Source organism: Primulina huaijiensis, chromosome 10, assembly GCF_012295235.1.
Source record: "Primulina huaijiensis isolate GDHJ02 chromosome 10, ASM1229523v2, whole genome shotgun sequence".
Taxonomy (NCBI): Eukaryota; Viridiplantae; Streptophyta; class Magnoliopsida; order Lamiales; family Gesneriaceae; genus Primulina; species Primulina huaijiensis.
In genome coordinates this window covers 15,529,870-15,553,895 of record NC_133315.1, presented here as the reverse complement: position 1 = coordinate 15,553,895, position 24,026 = coordinate 15,529,870, and the positions used below count along the sequence as shown (strand labels likewise).

General features: G+C 32.5%; 1 protein-coding gene across 2 annotated transcripts; it reads right to left on the bottom strand.

Moving 5' to 3' along the window:
• Positions 1–4,500: 4,500 nt before the first annotated feature.
• LOC140986951 (uncharacterized) lies at positions 4,501–5,839 on the bottom strand. 2 transcript variants are annotated; one of them, XM_073455372.1, is made up of 2 exons: positions 5,407–5,839; positions 4,501–5,318 (listed from the first exon to the last, which is right to left on the bottom strand). In XM_073455372.1, exon 2 carries the CDS (start codon positions 5,294–5,296, stop codon positions 4,661–4,663), a length of 636 nt encoding a protein of 211 aa, XP_073311473.1. In that variant the 5' UTR covers positions 5,297–5,318; positions 5,407–5,839; the 3' UTR covers positions 4,501–4,660. The 2 variants fall into 2 exon arrangements, with proteins under 2 accessions (XP_073311473.1, XP_073311472.1); XM_073455371.1 differs by having other exon boundaries at positions 4,501–5,837.
• Between the last annotated feature and the right edge of the window lie 18,187 nt (positions 5,840–24,026).

Here is a 24,026-nt window from a genome sequence, read left to right as displayed (position 1 = left end):
CACTAGTGCTCCGTTTTGTTTGTATTATCTATCAGAAGTTGTCTTTATTTATTATAGTCGTTCTGTGCAATAATACACTTTTTTTTTAAATCCATTAAATGGACCGTACGTATCATTAATTGATCATTACCATTTTGGATATAAAAAAAATTAACAAGTCTGTTATTTGATTCAGGTACTCGTAAAGAAAACAGAGTTGATCTCGTTCAAATGTTGAAGATGGTTTATAAAAAGGATTCATGATCTGTTATCAAACACTTATCTTTTTGTGAAATCGCGAAATCACTCACAACTTCTAACTTATCACATTGAAAGTCTACAAAACATTAGCACACACTCTAAAGTTCTGTTTGATTCAGAAGATCATCTGTGTCATTATTGTTTACACGCTCTTTCATCATTTGTATGTACACGTTGAAACGTGTGAAGTGTTTGTAATACTTGGAAAGGGTCTCATCAAAATCAAAATTAATTAAGTGTCGAGTTGTAATACTAAATAGAAAATTTTGAATTAGTTAATATTTTATTAAGTTTTATTTAAATTTTTATATAATATATATTATTTTATTTATTTATTTCTTTATTTAAGTTGTATTATTAGCATATTTTATGTATTTGCAGTGTTCAATTTAAATTTTATTTTGTAGAATAATAAAATTAACTTACTAATATTATTTAGATATATTTTTATTTATTTCATTCAAACTCTTTTAGACATTATGTAGATTAATGTGTAGACAAATTATTTATATATGCCAAAATTTTGCTAGAATAAATTTGTTATTGATTTTTTATTATTTATTTAAATTCATTAATTAAATTATGACAAAACACATCTAAATTAATTAGTGAAAATATACTGATAATGATTGATAAATATTTTTCCAAATCGTTATTATAATTTGATTATGATAATGATAATGATTGATAACCATTTTTGGATGATTTGAAAATGAAATTTGAGAAAAATATATAATTTATATTTTTTAAAATTGNTAGTCCTTACACCTGAAGGTGTAAAACCTGTTGGATACAAATGGGTTTTTATTCGAAAGCGAAATGAGAAAAATGAAATAGTAAGATATAAAGCTCGACTTGTTGCACAAGGTTTTTCTCAAAGGCCTGGAATTGATTATGAAGAAACGTATTCTCCTGTGATGGATGCAATTACGTTTCGGTATTTGATTAGCTTGGCAGTATCTGAAAATTTAGAAATGCGTCTTATGGATGTTGTTACAGCCTACTTATATGGATCACTTGATAGTAATATATATATGAAAATCCCTGAAGGATTTAAGATGCCTGAAGCACAAAGTTCAAAACCCAGAGAATGTTATTCTGTGAAATTACTAAGATCATTATATGGGTTGAAGCAATCCGGCAGAATGTGGTATAATAGGCTAAGTGATCACTTGATGAAAAAGGGATATGTAAATAATTCAATATGCCCTTGTGTTTTCATTAAGAAAACAACATCCGGATGCGTAATTATTGCTGTATATGTTGATGATTTAAACATCATTGGAACAAATAAGGAAATTCAAGAAGTTGTGTCATACTTGAAAGAAGAATTTGAAATGAAGGATCTTGGAAAAACCAAGTATTGTCTGGGTTTACAAATTGAACAAAAAGAATGTGGAATATTTGTTCACCAGACAAATTATACAGAAAAGATCCTTAAACGTTTTAATATGGACAAATCAAATCCTTTAAGTACTCCAATGGTTGTTAGATCATTAAACATAGAAAAGGATCCATTCCGTCCATGTGAAGATGATGAAGATATTCTTGGTCCAGAAGTACCATATCTAAGTGCTATCGGTGCCCTTATGTATCTTACAAATTGTACAAGGCCTGATATATCTTTTGCCGTAAATTTATTGGCAAGATTTAGCACATATCCAACAAAGAGACATTGGAACGGAATTAAACATATATTCCGTTATCTACGAGGAACGACAGACTTGGGACTTTTGTATTCAAAAGATGCTAATCCAAGTATAATTGGTTATGCCGATGCTGGATACTTATCTGATCCACACAAAGCACGTTCTCAAACTGGATATGTATTTACTCGTGGAGGCACTGCAATTTCTTGGCGTTCACAGAAACAAACACTTGTAACAACTTCATCAAATCATGCCGAGATTATTGCACTACATGAAGCAAGCCGTGAATGTGTGTGGTTAAAATCAATGACTCAACATATCCAAATCTCATGCGGATTATCATTCGACGAGAAGCCTGTGATACTATATGAAGATAATGCTGCATGTGTTGCTCAAATGAAAGAAGGATACATAAAAAGCGACAGAACTAAACATATTCCTCCTAAGTTCTTCGCATTCACCAAGGAGCTTGAGAAGAATAAATGTATTGATGTTCGTCACATTCAATCAAGTGAAAACTCATCAGATCTCTTCACAAAGGCACTTCCTACGACAATATTCAGAAAGCACATATATAATATTGGGATGCGCAATCTACGAAATTTGTGAAGAATTGTTCGTGTCAACATGAGGGGGAGTTTACGTGACTGCACTCTTTTTCCCTTACTATGGTTTTTATCCCAATGGGTTTTTCCTAGTAAGGTTTTTAACGAGGCAGTATAAAAACACGTAATGTATACAATCATTATGATCATCATCACAAGGGGGAGTGTTGAAAAATTATTTAAAAATGTGTTAAATATTTGTGTTGAAAATGTGAATGTTGAATGTTGAAAATTAGGTAAAATTAGGTGTTGAATATTGAAAATTAGTGTGTGATGATGTAGGTAATGATGTATTTTATTTTTGGATTATTTGTAAAAATTTTCTATAAATAGATCTCTCATTTGTGAAGAAAATCACAATTGAGTTGAGAGAAAAATATTATAAAGTGTGTAGTGTTATAATTTTGAGAGTTTGAGATTTTTACTTTTTTACCGTAAATTTTTACTTTTTCACAACAAATATAAATATTTTAAAATATTTTCTTTATATATCACATCATGGACAACTAATTGTTTTTTATATAAACGATAACATTTTCCAGAATACTTCCAAAATCGCCTATTTTTGTTTCAGACTTCTTTTTACTAGCGATTTTTTAGAGAATATGACAAAAACTTGTGTGAAACGGTTTTACGAGTCGCATTTTGTGAGACAGATTTCTTATTTGTCATACATGAAAAAGTATTACTTTTTATATTAAGACTATTACTTTTTATTGTGAATATCGGTAAGGTTGATCCGTTTCACAGATAAAGTTTCATGAGACTGTCTCACAAGATACCTACTCGAAGGATAAGTAGCCTTTTGTTAAGTAATTTTTTAACTCGATTTAGATTTAAAATATGGAGAACGAGAAATTAATTTATATAATATAAAAAAAGGTCTTTGCATCATTATATTGAATACCAAAACTTAAAGTATAATAAAATTAAATATATAAAAATGCTCCGCTTGATAGTACATTTTTCATGAAACAAATTTGTTATATGTAGTTCAATGAGTTGTGAATTTCAAAAGTAAATACTTGAAGTCAATTACATATACTGAGCATACGCGGTGAATTTATGCACAAGTTTTGACTGGTTGAAGGTACTGGTTCAACTTGATCGACTCGTGACACCGATTGCGGGAGGAGCCGGGATCGGAAATTTGGGTTTCGATTATCAGTTCCAACAGTTTTTAAAGCATGAACGAACGGAAGAACAAAATATAAGCTGCAGTCAAACAGGATTTCTTGGTTTTCTGGGATTGATCAAACCGAGAGCTTCCTAAAAACCATAAGTATTGAGTCATCAACGACTAAGCAACATCTACCAACAAGCAGTGATAAATTATCAATATCTACCACCAAAGCTTCAGATTAGCATACCGATCAAGAGGTATTGCACAACTTTTAGGCTCAAATTCATGATTGAACAGAGGAGACGCTATACCACGACATAAGAACTTAAAGAGAAACATGCCCTACTCATCCAATCCTTCAAGATTAACAAAATATTCATCCACAATCAATCCTTCCCGTTTGACAACATGGAAGTGACCATGATCGTGACCATGATCGTTATAGTTTCCGAAAAGGTTGAAGCATTGAGATGAGTTGTGAGCTGCAAAAACTAAGCATTCAACAAGTATCCCAGTCTAATGTTATCACTTCCCGTTTTACGGATTCAAGTAACAACAGTAACTCGATGGCAAAGAAAATGGTTGTCCCTAAATCACATGTGGTGGTCTAGCATTTGATATTTGGGATAAGGATATAAATGAATGAGAATCCAACACTTCAAGTTCATCATGGATGAAGCAACAACTTCTCTTACCATAACAATCTTGCATTGAACAGATAAAAGTCTGCATAGGGTTAGAGTATAAAATTCGATACAGGAGAATACAGTGATTTATAGAAAGTAAAAGAAGATGAATCATCTTTTGAATTTTAAAAATTATCCAGCAATAAAGCAGAGGACCACAAGAAGAATAAAAACTCCATGAACAGTTAGATAATAAATCAGACAAAAATGAATTCCACGTTCTTGAATTAACCCTTCTGTATTTTATTGAGATGATTTATTCCAAAGACCTTAAAGTATATCTGTAAATGTAATTATGCATACTCAATATCCAATTCGTTCCCTCAAGAAAAGAAAGGGTAAAGTTCAATATAAACACTACTTCTTATCCTTTCCAGTTTTTTTTGGCCCCGGAACTTCCATTCTGCCAACAGAACAACCACACCTAGCTCGGAAAACCAGAACCGCCCTCCCGTTAGCTGGCGCCATTTTCTTGAGCTCGGCCTCCAATTCCCTATGATGATCACGAGGCAATTCAAACAAACCCTTCTTTATTGCATTTTTGGCTGGATAGTTTGCCTTCTTTACATACTCTCCTGTCTCTAACTGAATGTCGAATTCAGCCGCGTTGCGAAGCCCTCTACATCCCGATTTTCCGCACTTTCTATCCATAAACACTGTGATTGCCACAAGTGCGAACGCTGAAAACAACATGCTAAGGCCTAAGCATCCAAACAACATAGGAGCACCGACAATTTCCTCACTCAGAACTTCCAAGATTTCTTCACCGAATTCGATGGTTTTGTGCACTAAAATATTGGCACACGGATAGAGTAAAACCCCAAAAGCGCCAATCACAGCAATCAAGATCACGACATCAATCAGAGCAGAGCGTGATTGCTCACAGGCAACATGATTTGGGGAGTTGGGATTCTTCCTGTTCTTGTAAAATTGATTAATTTGCCTCATTTTCAAACAAGGGTCGCTCGAGTTCACATATTTAGCCATGCCCATATGCTGGTCATCCGAAATCGAGCTGACGAAAATGACCATTTGGATTGAATATCGCACCCAATAAATCAAAAGATTGAATCTTTAATCAGACCCTCCATGTTACAACAAACCTTCAAATCAACCCATTTCCGGAAAGGGGAAAAGAATTGATTCTGGGTGCACCTGAAGAAGATCTGGAATTGCCAGCGCCTCGCTACGTAAGAAACCTAATCTTTCCACAAAAGCAGCTCAAAAACAATCTCGCAAATAAAGCATCTATATTGTCAATATCAATAATAAAATCACAAAGAAACTGCGATTGATGACATGAAACAAGAATTCTAGCCGGCTATTTAGAGAGGTTTTGAATTTTGAGAATTTTGAGAAGAGACCAGAAGATAAAGCAAAGAACTCAGATTAGTAAATGATACACTTGTGCTTTTAATTTAATCAGTTACAGGTCACAATAAAGATGAAGCGCCGTGGGATGAATGGCTCGATCAAAAATGAAAAGTCATACACGCTAAGTAAAATTCTTCTTCGCTCCTTTTTCTTTTGAGTCTTGCGGCTTTATAGGGGAACTCGGTCAGACCACACGCTCGGTGTTATTTAGAGTTTGTGACTCGAACTCTTCTATTATATGGAATTAAGGAATTTTTTTGGTGTTGTATCTTTGATTGTTTTTCCGATCCTCAACATATGATGTCAATTTATATTAAAATATGAGTAATTCATATGATCTACTTGACATTAAAATACGAGAGATATTGCTTTCAATAGCAGTGTTCTAAAAAGCCCGCTTAAGTCTCGCTTAAGCGCGCTTAAGCTTGAAGCTCGGCAAAAACGTCTCGCTTCGGAGAAAGCGGAAAAAAGCGGTCAAACGGTAGTTTAACCAAATTAAGCATAATTAAGGTGTTTAATTAAGCGTGCTTAAGCACAATTAATCGCATCTATTTATTTTTAAATTTTTTTTATTTTGAAGGTATGTCTTTTTATTTTAAAATAATAAATTAGGTTTATAATTTAGATGTTTGTTCTTTAATTTTAATTATGATTAAGCGTGTCTGATAATGATTTGACAAATATTTAACATTTTTAATGTGTTCTAGTTGCAAAAACAAATAAAGATTGTAATTTTGATATTTTTATGATTTTATAAATATGAGAATTAATGCATCAGACTTAAATTTATCATATTTACGTATTATTTTATCTATTTATTGGTTTGAGATAATTACAATTACACTAACGATAAAAAACGCTTTTTCACGCTTAAGCTTGTGCTAATCTCGCTTAAGCTTGAAAAGCTTGGAGCTTGACATCCGCGCTTCGTGACGCTTCACGCTTTTTAGAACCTTGTTCAATAGAGGATATAATAACTTATATACATGTCTAGAAAAATTGTAAAACTGTACATGTGTGGTTAACTAATGAGAAATTTACGGATATTAAGTTGTGTTTGGATCGAAAGATTTGGATTTGAGGAAATATTTGAGAGATGAATTTCAAATTCACCACAATGACCGAAACAAATGGATTTGCTGAAACAAACTAATGAATCTATTCTATTTTATTAAAGTTGAAGACATGATAGTAACCACCTAGGAAGGACACCAACTTTTTCTTCCAACTTTACCCTTATATGATACTAATATTACATTTTTGTTTTTTGTTTTTTAAAATTTCAACACATACTTTTATTTTTATTTTTATTATTTTAACAATTCAAATATCAATTTAGTCCCTCCATAATTTGTCAAATTTCACTTTAGTCCATCGATAATGATAAAAAAGACTGTACACACACGCATCGCGTGTGCAGAGTAACTAGTTTGTTATTATGTATTTGAAATCCTTAGCTTCAAATTCATCCATTCAAATGCAATATTAGAGTTGAGTTAAGGGATTGGACTAGGGTCATATGAACTTTTATCATTTTAATATGGAGAAGATAAATTTGAAAAATAAATAAATTTTTATTGAAAATTATTATAAATCTTTGAATCAGCTTTGAACTTATCTGATTGAATTCTCCATGCTTAGTTGAATTAGTCTTGAAGATCGATACGTGTTAATAAAAGCAAAATCATTATTTTGATCGATTCAATTTATGAAAAATGGAAAAATTAATATCACAATTTGAGTTTGTTAAATTAAATTTTACTGTAAGATTTGTTTCAATATTATATAAGTTTAAATGACTGGATAGTTCATTGTAATAAAAATAATATACGACATCGCTCTCAATACAAAAAAAAAAATTATGAAGCATCATAAATTCAAAAAATAGCTTATTAAAATTATAATATTTAAATAACTAGTCAAATTATTTTTTTTTAAAATCTTATAAAAAGATAATTTCTCTAAATATGTTGTTTACTATAGCATCTAAATCTTTGATACAAAAATTAGGGAAATTTATTCTATACAAGCATTTCCACCATTCATTTGGATTTGTGTGAGCCCTCACAAATTAAGGGTAGATGATCCACCTAACACACCTGATGGATCATAGAATTTTCCCGGAAAGACACTCATTAGTGGGTGAGTCTATGTTTTGCTATCGACATATTTGTATCATATGCTCGATCGATCATCTTATTATAAAATAAAAAAATATTGATGGACTCTAATTTTTTATTTTCAAGTGAGATGATCGACCGATCATTTTATATAAAACAAAAATCAGGAGTAGATCTCTCGGTGTAGCATAGACTTACTCCCCTTTAGTGATCAATACTAGAAAGAGTAGGTCTTTTGTGAGACGGTTTCACGGATCTTTATTCGTAAGACGAGTCAATCATGTCTATATTTACAATAAAAAGTAATATTTTTTTTATGAAATGATCCAAATAAAATATGTTTCTTGCAAAATTAACTTGTAAGATTATTTTACAAGTTTTTGGATATTAAAAATATCTAATAAATACCGGAGAGAGTTAGATGTCAATTTTTCAACACGCCATTAGTCAATAACTTAGATTTAGTGACCTCGGTATTCTATTTGTTTTTTCCTACAAGTATTTATTGCGACCTCTTTGTCAAAGAAGATGAAAATTAGTCGCCCTCCCAAATGAAAGTTTCTTCAATTCCACTCTTTTTTTATAGACAAAATCGATTTTCATTAGCTATTTGATGGTAAAAGAAACGAGGATGATGACGAAAGCTGGTTGGGATAATTGACTTAAAATATTGGCACGATTAATTAATGTTTTTTTTTTCAAAGAACTTTTTTCTGTATCATATTCGTTCTTTTATATTGTTATTATTATTATTATTATTATCTAGGTATTTTATTTTGTTGAGAGTTTGAAAATTTATCATGACGATCGTTGGATGAAACTTTGAAATTTCTATTTTGTTCTATGTATGTGGCTTTGGGAGAATTTGGTCAACAATTCTCCTAAATAAATGAAAACTTTAGTCTCAACGACTCTAAAGAGAAGTTTTACAAAATAAGATGCTGGATTAAGTCCCACAATAAGCATAGGCCTCGTTGTTTATTTATCATCGTGGAGATTGGAACCTTGAACTTACTGTCACCAGAGGAAAATAGGGATGATATGATTTATCGTAATTCGCATGATAATAGTCATATATGTTTTCTTTTCTTTTAAAGTTAAACCCTTTTTATTTAACATTTTACAAAATATCCATTAAACTCTCCCAAATATCTCAAGTGATTGATGATCATCATGTATTTATTTTAGGATCGTTTAATATGGATAAAGTGTTTAGAGGGAGGTTGAATAAACACTTTTCCTTTTGAATTCTTTTTAAAATGACAATCAGTTCTTTGAAGAACTGATCCTGAAATCTTTAATGTCAATATCGATCAATTAACAATAATAGTGTAGAAATAAACTGAAAGATATATTTGAATAGTTTGGCTAGGGTATTGTAATAACTAAAAGTGAGAAGAAATGAACATGGAGATGTTTATAGATGTTCAGAGATTTCAAATGCTCCTAAGTCACTCATTTTATCTCCAAAAATAAGTTTTCACTAAAAGACTTTGATTGATTACAGCTGGTGTAAAAACTCACTTCAATTTGGACTTCAACACTATCAAAACTGAAACTCTTAGCTTTTCTTACACTCATCAGTTGATAACTGAATAGCTCAAATGAGTAACTTGATTGTTACAAATAATTAAGTGAAATATGAGCTTGAGATTGCGATTTGAAAATTGAATATAAACTTAAAAATGAATCGTAACTGACTGATAACTAATTGTTCTCAATGTTCGTAAAAATGTTAACATTTTCCACAACTAAACTCTTCAGCTATATATAGTCTTCGATTCCAACAGTCACATTGATTGCATTTAATGAAGAATATCCGTTGAATCGTCTTTTAGTCCATGTAGACATCCATTTCTAATAATGGTACGATGTATCAGACTGTTATGCTTCTTCTGTTTTGTTCAAGTACTGAATATCAGTTTGTTTGCTGAGATTCAAATTTGTAACCGATGACGTGGTTAACTTATCATGATTCAAACTAGTCGAGTGATCAGTTCAGCTGGTTTATATTCGATAATCAGTTTTAACTGACGTCCTTTTAGTTTGAATGTTCTGTTGGCTTCAGTTTGAGTATTTTAGTTATGCTTATATCAGTTATGCGATTATCAAGTTCAATTATGATCTTCAGTTTTGATAATATCAGTTTGTCTATCTTTGAATCATCAATTTTGAGACTTATTTATAGTTTTGATAACTTTAGTTTGTCTATTTCAGTTCTACTTGATCCATTTCAATCTGATAAATCTTCTTCAGTTCTGAGATCAGTTACATGCTTTCAGTTCAGTTATTGTTCAGTTCGGTTACGGATTGATTTATCAAACTCCAAAACTTATAATTTTCAACAATTTAGTTATTTATTTCGTTTTCAAACCGTAAATTGTAACTTAGGTGGTGTTCTCTTTTTACTAACTACGGGGAGAAGGACTTGTAAATTATAAATACAATGATTATAGCCCATGTCTCTGTCAATTTCGGAGATATTTATGTACTCTTTCAAATTGGTGGTGCCATTAAAGTGGTAGTTGTTGAAAATTAATATTTTAATATTGAATATTTGAATGTTGAATATTTGAATGTTGAATATTTGGTAAAATTAGGTGTTGAATATTGAAATTTGTGTGTGATGATGAAGATAATGATGTAATTTATTTTTGGATTATTTGTAAAAAATTTCTATAAATAGATCTCTCATTTGTGAAGAAAATCACAAATGAGTTGAGAGAAAAATATTATAAAGTGTGTAGTGTGATAATTTCGAGAGTTTGTGATTTTTACTTTTTACTTTTTCACAACAAGTTATCAGCACGAAGCTCTAAAAGTCTTCCATATTTTTTCAAGCTCCAAAACAGAAGAAAAAAGTAATAAAAATAATAATATTTATTTTACTGTTTATTTATTTATTGTGTATATACTTAATATATAATATAATATTATAATAAAATAAATTTTTCAAAAACTTGTTATAAATCCTGGGAAGATGTTAAGACGACATCCCACACTCTCGGTAAGGGATACAACAAGTATAAAAGTCTACAAGGTTTTTAAATAAAATATCTTATGACACCTTATTATAATATTGTGATATGATATACATAATTATTTAAAACATTACTAATATTATATACACCATATTATTACCATAAAATTATACAAATACATACATTTATTTTCTTGTACACCAACGGTCATAAACGGTAACAAAAACGCTAGTTTTTGCCCTATAAATATGATCTCACAAACACATTCAATCACTCCAACTTTCTCTTCTTCTCTAAAATTATTCTTCATCAAATTTTTGAAGAAAAAAGAAGATGGCTTTCACAAAGTTATTTTTAATTATTTTGGTTATAATACTCACGAATCTTGTACTTATCGGAGAATATCCTCCTCATGTGTTTTCTTTATTTTTACGAATGCTTGTATTTGTTGTTTATCCATTACTTTGTATTGCAATATTCATTAACTAATAAAATGCATCATAATTTTTTTTAGTACCACCATGTCAAACTTGACAAAGCTCGAATTTGTTGCACTCGACATTACGGGGAAAAATTATATGCCATGGACTCTCGATGTAGAAATGCATCTTGAGTCATTGGGTCTAAGCGAGACCATTAAAGAAAATGGTATATCTTCATCACAAGAAAAAGCAAAAGCTATAATATTTTTGCGTCGACATCTCGATGAAGGTTTAAAATGTGAATATCTCATCGAAAAAGATCACATGGCTCTGTGGAAAGGATTGAAAGAAAGATTTGAACATATAAGGGAAGTTATACTTCCGACCGCCCGTGATGAATGGAATATGTTAAGATTCCAAGATTTTAAGAAAGTCAGTGATTACAATTCAGCGATGTATCGAATAATCTCGCAGCTAAAATTTTGTGGACATGAGGTCACAGAATCGGAAATGCTTGAAAAAACATTTTCCACGTTTCACGCATCAAATATAACTTTACAGCAACAATATAGAGTGCGTGGATTTGCGAGATATTCTGAGCTCATCGCCTGTCTTCTTGTGGCGGAAAAAAACAACGAGCTACTAATGAGAAATCATCAGTCCCGACCCACTGGATCATCAGCATTTCCAGAAGTAAATGCTGTAAGTAAAAATGAATTTAAACCTGGAAACCAAAATCAAATTCAAAGACAAGGTTTTGGTCGAGGTCGAGGTCGTGGTCGTGGTCGTGGACGTGGACGTGGAATTGGTCGTGGTCGTGGTCGAGGCCGTGGTTTTGAAAACAATAGAGATAGTTATTTTTATAACTCATCTCAAAAGGGCGTCACGAACCACCCACAGAAAAGGCATCATGAGAACATGAGTGTTAATGAAAATCACTCGAAAAGATTTGAAAGTTCTTGTTTCAGATGCGGCACTCCAGGACATTGGTCTCGTATTTGTCGAGCCCCTGAGCACCTTTGCAAGCTCTATAAAGAATCGATAAAGGGGAAAGAAAAAGAGACCAACTTCACTGAGCGAAGTGACCGTTTGAGTGATTCAACTCATTTTGATGCTGCTGATTTTATGAATGATTTCTCTGGAAATGATCAATATGTTGGTGGGATAGAAATGAACAATATTGATGCTGCAGATTTTCTCAATGATTTCTCTGAAAATGAACAATATAGTGGTAGAATATAAATGTACAATAATTTATTTTTCATGTATTTATATGATAATGTTTTATTGTACAATTATGATATGTGTTATATTTACATATGTATTGTCATTAATTTTTTTTCATTGCATATTTTTTGAAGTTCAAATATGGAAAATGCTATGAGCAAAGCTGAAGTTTGCATACCCGATAGTGGTACAACGCACACTATCCTCCGAGATAAAAGATATTTCTTGGAACTAAAACCAACAAAAACAACGGTGAATACAATATCAGGTCCTGTAGACTTGATTAAAGGATGTGGTAAAGCACAATTTTTGTTACCTAATGGTACAAAATTTTTGATCAATGATGCTTTATATTCACCACAATCGAAAAGAAATTTGTTGAGTTTTAATGATATATATTCCCATGGGTATGATACTCAAACAATGAATGAAGGGAATGAGAAATATATGTGTCTTACCACATATAAATCAGGAAAGAAATATGTGATTGAAAAACTACCAATGCTCCCTACTGGATTGCATTATACACATATACGTCCCATTGAATCAAACATGGTAATTGATAATTCTTCAATATTAACCAATTGGCATGATCGATTAGGACATCCTGGTTCAACAATGATGCGAAGAATTATAGAAAATACACATGGTCATCCATTGAAAGACCAGAAGATCTTTCAGAATAATAAGTTTCAATGTAAAGCATGTTCTCTTGGAAAACTTATTATAAGACCATCACCAGCCAAAATCCAAACTGAATCACCAATGTTTCTTGAACGTATTCAGGGTGATATTTGTGGACCAATCCATCCACCATGTGGACCATTCAGATACTTTATGGTATTGATTGATGCCTCCAGCAGATGGTCACATGTATGTTTATTGTCAACTCGAAATGTTGCATTTGCAAGATTACTTGCTCAAATAATAAAATTGAGGAATCAATTTCCCGATTATACAATCAAGAAAATTAGACTTGATAATGCTGGTGAATTTACTTCCCAGACTTTCAATGATTATTGTATGTCTATGGGAATCATTGTTGAGCATCCTGTTGCTCATGTACATACTCAAAATGGATTGGCTGAATCATTGATTAAACGTCTGCAAATGATTGCTAGACCAATGATTATGAAAACAAAGCTCCCTATTTCTATATGGGGACATGCAATTTTACATGCTGCTTCATTAATTCGCATCAGACCAAGTGCATATCATAAATACTCCCCATTGCAGCTTGCATTTGGTAAAGAACCAGACATTTCTCATCTGAGAATTTTTGGATGTATGGTGTATGTGCCTATTGCACCACCTCAACGAAAGAAAATGGGACCTCAAAGAAAGATTGGAATTTATATTGGTTATGATAGTCCATCGATCATTCGATATCTTGAACCACAGACAGGCGACGTGTTCACAGCACGTTTTGCTGATTGTCATTTTAATGAGGAAATCTTCCCAATGTTAGGGGGAGAACAGAAACATACCGAAAAAGAAATTACATGGTATGTATCATCATTGTTACATCTGGATCCAAGAACAAAACAATGTGAAAAAGATGTACAGCAAATTGTGCACTTGCAAAGAATAGCAAATCAAATACCAGATGCATTTGCAGACACAAAAGGGGTAACTAAATCATATATACATGCTGCAAATGCCCCTGCTCGAATTGAAATTCCGAAGAAACAAATTGAAGATAGTCATGATGTCATTAAACGCCTGAAGCGTGGAAGGCCAGTTGGTTCCAAGGATAAAAATCCTCGAAAAAGAAAATTCATAGAGAAACACAATGATCACAAAATAGAGAATGATGTTCCTGAAGAAACACATAATGATCACAAAATAGAGAATGATGTTCCTGAAGAAACACATGATGATGAAAATGTTTTGTCAGAACCACAAACTGACGAGAATCATGAAATCTCTATCAATTATATTAATACTGGAAAAATATGGAACCGAAAAGATATAGAAGAAATTGATGATATATTTTCTTATAATGTGGCAATCGACATCATAAATGATAATGAAGATCATGAACCAAAATCTTTTGGTGAATGTAAAAATCGGCAGGATTGGATAAAATGGAAAGATGTCATCCAGGTTGAATTGGATTCGCTAAATAAACGTAATGTTTTTGGACCTATAGTCCTTACACCTGAAGGTGTAAAACCTGTTGGATTCAAATGGGTTTTTATTCGAAAGCGAAATGAGAAAAATGAAATAGTAAGATATAAAGCTCGACTTGTTGCACAAGGTTTTTCTCAAATGCCTGGAATTGATTATGAAAAAACGTATTCTCCCGTGATGGATGCAATTACGTTTCGGTATTTGTTTAGCTTGGTGGTATCTGAAAAATAGAAATGCGTCTTATGGATGTTGTTACAGCTTACTTATATAGATCACTTGATAGTAATATATATATGAAAATCCCTGAAGGATTTAAAATGCCTGAAGTATAAAGTTCCAAACCCAGAAAATGTTATTCTGTGAAATTACAAAGATCATTATATGGGTTAAAGCAATCGGGCCGAATGTGGTATAATCGGCTAAGTGAANTCTCCCGTGATGGATGCAATTATGTTTCGGTATTTGATTAGCTTGGTGGTATCTGAAAAATAGAAATGTGTCTTATGGATGTTGTTACAGCTTACTTATATAGATCACTTGATAGTAATATATATATGAAAATCCCTGAAGGATTTAAAATTCCTAAAGTATAAAGTTCAAAACCCAGAGAATGTTATTCTGTGAAATTACAAAGATCATTTTATGGGTTAAAGCAATCGGGCCGAATGTGGTATAATCGGCTAAGTGATCACTTGATGAAAAAGTGATATGAAAATAATTCAATATGCCCTTGTGTTTTCATTAAGAAAACAACATCCGGATGCGTAAGTATTGCTGTATATGTTGATGATTTAAACATCATTGGAACGAATAATGAAATTCCTGAATGTCATACTTCAAGGAAGAATTTGAAATGAAGGATCTTGGAGAAACCAAGTATTGTCTGGGTTTACAAATTGAACAAAAAGAATGTGGAATATTTGTTCACCAGAAAAATTATACAGAAAATATCCTTAAATGTTTTAATATGGATAAATCAAATCCTTTAAGTACTCCAATGGTTGTTAGATCATTAAACATAGAAAAAGATCCATTCCGTCCATGTGAAGATGATGAAGATATTCTTGGTCCAGAAGTAGCATATCTAAGTACTATTGGTGCCCTTATATATCTTACAAATTGTACAAGGCCTGATATATCTTTTGCCGTAAATTTATTGGCAAGATTTAGCACATATTCAACAAAGAGATACTGGAACGGAATTAAACATATATTCCATTATCTACGAGGAACGACAGACTTGGGACTTTTGTATTCAAAAGATGCTAATCCAAGTATAATTGATTATGCCGATGCTGGATACTTATCTGATCCACACAAGGCACGTTCCCAAACTGGATATGTATTTACTTGTAAAGGCACTGCAATTTCTTGGTGTTCACAGAAACAAACGCTCATAACAACTTCATCAAATCATGCCGAGATTATCGCACTACATGAAGCAAGCCGTGAATGTGTGTGGTTAAAATCAATGACCCAACATATCCAAATCTCATGCGGATTATCATTCGACGAGAAGCCTGTGATACTATATGAAGATAATGCTGCATGTGTTGCTCAAATGAAAGAAGGATACATAAAAAGCGACAGAACTAAACATATTCCTCCTAAGTTCTTCGCATTCACCAAGGAGCTTGAGAAGAATAAATGTATTGATGTTCGTCACATTCAATCAAGTGAAAACTCATCAGATCTCTTCACAAAGGCACTTCCTACGACAATATTCAGAAAGCACATATATAATATTGGGATGCGCAATCTACGAAATTTGTGAAGAATTGTTCGTGTCAACATGAGGGGGAGTTTACGTGACTGCACTCTTTTTCCCTTACTATGGTTTTTATCCCAATGGGTTTTTCCTAGTAAGGTTTTTAACGAGGCAGTATAAAAACACGTAATGAAGACAATCATTATGATCATCATCACAAGGGGGAGTGTTGAAAATTAATATTTTAATATTGAATATTTGAATGTTGAATATTTGAATGTTGAAAATTAGGTAAAATTAGGTGTTGAATATTGAAATTTGTGTGTGATGATGAAGGTAATGATGTAATTTATTTTTGGATTATTTATAAAGATTTTCTATAAATAGATCTCTCATTTGTGAATAAAATCACAATTGAGTTGAGAGAAAAATATTATAAAGTGTGTAGTGTGATAATTTCGAGAGTTTGAGATTTTTACTTTTTACCGTAAATTTTTACTTTTTCACAACAGTAGTTTAAATCTTAAATTAATATTAATTATAGGCTTTCCTCTTTGACCTCCGTAACCAAAATTTTAGCAATTACAAAATATCAATTTTGATATACTATACACTAAATGTGTCCATCTCTGTATCATTCATTTAGTAGATGTACAATTTTGATATGTTTTATTACGTCCAATTAGGATGGTCGCCCCCCAACTCACTTAAAAGATGCTGCAAAGGTATAAACGAATAAAGCCAGTTCGCGAACTTTTCGAGCCAGCTCAAAAAATATTTGATTAGTATTCGAGCTTATAAAATTCGAGCCGAACTCAAACATGTTCGAACTTTTTTCGAGCTGAACTCAAACCCAAATTATTTTTTTTGATACTTATCTAGATCGAGATAGAAAATTTAGAGGGGGTGAATAAATTTTCTTCCAATAGTTTCGATTGTGTCAACAATGCTGAAACTTTCTTCTTATCAATAGAGTTTTCAGCAAGTTTATCAGTATCAACTGTGCAGAAGAAGACTTACTGAAACTGATTTGATCAAAAACCTATTCAGTTCAGTGGTTAATAGAAGGTAGACTGAATGATAAATGAAAGCAGAAAAGTTTATAGATGTTCTGAGAATTCAATACTCATACGTCACTCTTTTTTCCTCAAAGAATGTTTGTACTAAGAGACTTTGATAATTAAAAGTGATTTGAAATTAACCACTTCAGTTAAGACTTAACACTGTCTAACTGAAACTCTTAATGAAATTGAATACATAGAGCACTAGAGTTCCTTGCTTCAAAGTTTATATAATGTACACAGAAGAATGTATGCACGGATATGATCCTTCAAATGAACGGATAAATAATCAATAAGTTTGTGCTTCTTCTTAGATCTGATTGTGATATATCTGATAAAGATTTTTGGCTTTTTATTTTCCGTAAAAAAGAACTGCTTATGGTTGTATCAACTGATCTCATATATAGTCTTAATCTTCAATGACAACATGTACAAAAAATATATGTCCATGACTACAGATGTACTTGTTGCCGATTCATCATCTTTTCTGGTATTAGTTGACTTCTGACAGCGATTTGAATTAACTTAGAAGTCTCTTAATCAGTTTGGTCGATTTGAGCTAGCGATCAATTAAAGCTATCTGATTTCAGTTTCTATTTGGCTATTGATCAGTTAGGTTACTGATTTCAGTCTGTTTGGCTGGTGATAAGTTAGATTATCTTTTTTCTATCAATCACCAAAATTATATGTTCCAACAATACTCGCGAGCCGCTCGCGAACTTTAATATTTTATTATTATAATATAATTATATGTTGAATAAATAAATTTCGAGCATTTCGAGTACTTATATTTTAGTAATAGTTCGCAAATATGTTCAAATTTTTTGAGTCAAACTCGAGCTTTAATTCGAACCAAATTCGAGCAAAAAGTTTTAAAATTTTCGAACTTCAAATCGAGATCGAACTCAAATAGAACTAATTTGAGCATTCAAATTTTCGTCGTATTCGGTTCGATTCAGTTCGTTTACACCCTTACGTCTAATAAATAAATATCGCCTCAACAATGAACATGGTAAGTGACAACATATCAAAATTATACAAAACATTACATGATATATGACAAAAAATTACAGCGATGTGAAAACGGAATTGAAGTCTATATCATCATTTGAGTAAGAAACTAAAAGGACAAAATTTGCTCATAAATAATGGGGAAAAATTTCCTATTAAATATGAAAACATTAAACGGTTGAAAATTTATTTGTCGATTGATGAGTTTTGTATTCTAATGATTTTCGTGATTACTTCTTCCTAAAATTTCGTAATCCCCCTTTATTCCATTTAGTTTTAATTGAATTTAGAGATTCAAAATTAGTTTTTATAATGTGGTTTATATTACAAAAAATATATATAAAATTCCAAATTAATTATCCTTTCATGTCTTACAAAATCACAAAAACTCATACAAGACAGTCTCATAGATCAATTTTATGAGATATATATTTTATTTGAATCACTCATACATTTTTTTAATATGGATAGGTTTGACAGGTGAGCCTACAAAATATAATATACATTTACTTGTTCAATCGTTATCACACTTGTTGCATAGTGGTGCTTTATTAGTAATGAATGACCTTCGCCTTTTTTCCAATTTTTTCAACACATTTTAAATCATGGGATTTTTTAGTCTTCAAATGGTTGTGACATAAAAAGACGACCACACGACTTTTCTAAATCAAACGAGTCCTTATCGTGAAGTTAACTTCCACCGATGGAGTTTCAACTCGAGCCAGAGTCAACACGTACTTTGGGAAATTAACGAAACGAAGGACTCGTGGTTGAGAAAATCTAAAATTTTGGATGATGTTATGAAATCTCTATTGTGTACGACGCGTAATCTAAAAACTTATACGATGTATGTAATAGATCATATCGAAACAGTTATAACTTCATATTTATTTATCACAATGATGAATATCCACTTGATGATGTCCAAGTAGATTGGATGAGTTGAATAAATAGGCAATCTACTAAGCATATAGATGTATTTTTCCCGTGAATATTTTGACCTGATGAAATGAACCTTGGCGGATGACCTGAACCCTGGTCGAGGGAGATAAACACTGGTCCGAGAAGATGAACCATGGTAGGATGAGATGACCCTGGTCAGGTGACCTGAACCCTGGTCCGGGAGATGAACCCTAGTAGAGTGACCTGAACCCTTGTCGGGGAAGATGAACCACGGTCGGATGACCTGAACGTCGGGAAGATTAACCCTGGTCGGGCGAGATGACCTTGGTCGAGTGATCTGAACCCTGGTCGAACGAGATGAACCTGGCCGGGCGACATGAACCTCGTCAGGTGACCTGAACCATGGTTGGGGGATATGAACCCTTTACATACCCTCACTAACTTCTACACGAGCTCTATTCAGCTTTCCGGGAGCAACTTGGAATCTGATCTTATTTTGGTCATTCCTTCCTGTCTGAGTCCAAAGATGACCCTGGCCTTTTCCAGGCATCACCACACCCTCCTTAAATAATCGGGCTAGGGACATAATCGTTGTCCTGATTAGTCATGCTTGGACTGCGCTGGAAAGATAGTTAATTCTTGGTTTCAAATCGGCTCCCACAAATAAAAAGAGCAATTTGAAGAAGATGTTATTCTCCCTACAGATATGGAAGACTTCTCCAATCTATACAAGGTCATTGACTATTTCTTTGATGATAAGGCGACTCTCGGACTCAACCCCTCCATTTTACTTGTTAGCTGTTGATGAAAACATTCATTTTCTAGTCCAATCCTTTCTTTATTGAATTTTTCGCTAGTTAGTCGGCTAACTATGGGGTCTTGATCTCTGACTGAGGACTAAATGCCCCAACACTTTGTAAAATTTTCTAAGAAGTGAAAAGTAACCCGGCTCTGATGCCTCCTGGACTTAAAATAAAGTGTCGGGGCCTCGTGTCTCCCAGGCTTAGATAAAATGTCGGGACCTCATATTTCTCGAGCTTAGAATAAGACGTCAGGACCTCCGATATTTGGTGCTTAGAATAAAGTGTCGGAGCCTCATGTCTCCTAGGCTTAGATAAAGTGTCGGGATCTTATCTCTCCCGGGCTTAGAATAAAGTGTCGGTCCTCGTGTCTCTCGGGCCTAGATAAAGTATAGGGACCTCATGTCTCCTTGGCTTAAGATAAAGTGTCGGGGTCTCATTCCTTCCGAGCTTAAGATATGGTGCCGACGACTCATGCTTCCCGGGCTTAAGATAAAGTGTCGGGGTCTCATGCCCTCCCGGCCTTTAGATAAGGTGTTGGGACTTCATGCCTCCGAGACTTTTAACTTTCCTACATCTCCTATTGGTTAGTTTCTTAAAAACCAAACAACTAACCTGGAAATCTTGAATCTGAATTCATTTACGTTAGAGTGAGATTTCTTAGTTGAGTCGAATTAAGTGTCCAATATAGTTGTACGCTACTTAGTGCATAGCCAAATACCCTTCCATGTCAATCCGAAAATAGCTGTCGAAATTTGAGCACAGAAGAAGAGCCATGGATAAAATCTGAATGTCGGGCTGGTCGGGCTTATTTTGAATGAAAACCATATCTACGTCTATAGATCGGATTTCCCACAGACGGTGGCAATGATGCTGCCTGGATAGATTGGGTGAGCAATCTCAATCTACCGAGCAGAGATATGTATTTTTCCAGTGAGTATTTTTGACTTGATAGGATGAGAAAGGTTGGTCTGGCTTGATGGGATGAACCCAAGTGGCCTGGCCTGATGAGATGAGCATTGCTAGGCCTGATGATGATGAGCCCAGGTGGCCTGGCCTGTGAGTACTCATGCCCAGGTCTAATGATTTCGGTGCATGATGACTATATTGGTGGGCTCATCTCCTTGTGATCGACCGAATTGAGAAGGAACCTAATGTGAAAAGATCTTTGCTGGTGATTAAGTGAAATGAACCATGGTCATGCGAGATGAAGCCTGGTCAGGGGAGATGAATCGTGGTCGGACGAGATGACCATGGTCGGGTGACCTGAACCCTATTCGGGTGATCTGAACTCTAGTCGGGCGAGATGAACCCTTTACATCCTTGCTAACTTCTACTTGGGGTATACTCAGTTTCTCGAGAATAACTTAGAATATGGTCCTACTTTTGTCATCTCTTCCTGTCCGAATCCAAAGATGACCGGAGTCTTTCCAAAACATATGTCAAATTCAATGTTGTGATCTATAAAAAAAAAAAAAAAAAAAAAAAAAAACTTGATTCTAAATGTCATGTTTTATAATATATTCATTCACTGATGTATTGGAAATAGGATATTTTATATTTTTTTTTATTGTCGCTCTTTACGTAGACACAATTTTAAAGTTTTATATTTACCCTCTAAATCATCACGATTTTAGAGTTGCATATTGATGATATGAAGTAGAAAGACTTTATAGTTTTTAGATTGATGCTCCTAAAGCAAAGTTTTTTTAAAAAATTTATTGGTTCTCCTTAAATAGAAAAATCGTTTTTGATTTTTTTTTATTACACGGGCATGGAGTTATTATTATGATTTTTTTTTTCTATAACGAGTTTTGATTTGATGCTTCTAAAATAACACGATTTTATTTTTTCTTGATGATCAATGATTGTATCTGAATATGGATTTCAAATTAATTAAATGATTTAAATTGATTGAAAAAATCGTATCAACTTATGTAATTTCAATTGTGATTATGATAGATTTCAAATTTATGAAAAATATACGTCGTTTGCAATTGATCACTCAAATCCTTCCGCAAATCGAATCATTCTCTACACGCATAACCGAAGATAAACCAATTCACCAGACCAGACAGCACCATTATAAACCAACATAATGAGATCCAGAAATTGAAGCCCCCTCTTGTCGATTTGGCTGATTTCAAAAATATATACGACTACATTCAGGACTAACATTAATTTATTTTTTCCAATAAATTGAAACTCGTTGGGCTCACAATGCTAAATTGGACTCGCAAAAGCCTATTGGGCCCATTACTTGTAATGAAGAAATTCGTGTTTTCTCGTACAAATACTCATCTTCCTGTTTACAAATTTGAAGTCTTAAAACATTTGTCAAATTTCAAAAGCAAATCTAGTATTCCAGTTTTTAATAAATTACTAGTTACTCTACACATGCGATGCGTGTGTGTATAAGTCTTTGTTATCATTATCGATAGAATAAAGTGAAATTTGACAAATTATGGGGGGACTAAATTGATATTTGAATTATCGAAATAAAAAAAATAAAAATAAAAGTGTGTGTTGAAATTTAAAAAAAAACAAAAAAAAAGTGTAATATTAATATTATATAAGAGTAAAGTTGGAAGAAAAAGTTGATGTCCTTCTTAGGTGGTTATTATCATATCCTCAAATTTAATAAAATAGAATAGATTAATATGTATTAAATGTTTTGTTATTATATTATTATTAATTCTTGTTCCATTTCCCATTCGAAATATTATTATTAATTTTGTAACATATAATAGCATATTAATACCACTGCGAATACCCCAAAAAACATATAAGTTTCTATATAAAATTAATGATGTTAAAACCCTGAAGATGAGGCAATTTTGTCTCATTTTTTGTTAAAAAAAAATTATTTCGTAAGGCTTTTAATATTATTTAGGGGTTTTAAGCTGTTTCGATTTTCCATAGCCCACAAAACATATGTGAATCTGTTAGTCGATCACATTACCTCATTTGAGGATGTTTAAGGTTGTATTCAAATCCATGAATTTACAATGTATTTTTGTTGTTTTAGAAAATCAAGAGTATAAACTTTAAATTCACTCATTGCATATTTTATATAATATTTTTTTTATTAATTAGGACATATTTCAAGTTCAAATTCATTCTGCTATATATAATTAATGTGCAAATAAGTCAGATATTGATTTAAAATTTCATCTATTATTTAATTACTAACAATAAAAACTATAATCGAAACCCATGATTTTCAAATTCATCTCCTCAAACGCCACATAAGTTTTCTTTTACGTTAGTCCACAATTGTAGGCTTAAAAATCAAGTGATGATATAATGAAGAAACTCGTGTTTTGTATGCGTTAGATTTTTTATCTTCTTCTTGTGTTTATGTAGGTAATCTTCAATTTATTTAAATGGATAATACTTTTCACATAATAAAATATAATATATTACAAAATACATACAATTTAATGGAGACACAAAAGAAATACGATGCTCAGAAAATGGGTGAATTTAGGTGGAAAAATAACAAAGCTGGGTTACATGATCTGAGAAGTCTCACAGGGTCAAACAAATAACGAGATAGTATGGCAGAACCCCAATATCCAAGTCAATATTGATATTTGGTCAACTGTTAATTGGAAAATATATGTCACAGAGGGAGAAGTCGAACTCTCTTTCTTGAAGAAGTGCTGACCAAACTCGCATATTGAGGTAGAAAGAGTGCAAGTGGATCATATATATAATTTAAAAGTTAGGGACCAGAGCACTTGAATTCATGAAATAGTGGGTAAGATCATGACACTGTATGATCTTCAATTCAAAACCAAACTTTGTTCAAAACCCACAATGCCAAACATTATTTGACTTGTTTGCATGATGGAAACTTGCACATACTACGTACTCAAAGTAACCATCTATAAATTCACATGCAAACATACAATCTTCGTCAACCAAATATATCGAATTTTAAAATTTATACTTTGAAACCAGCGCGGTAAGGCACAAAC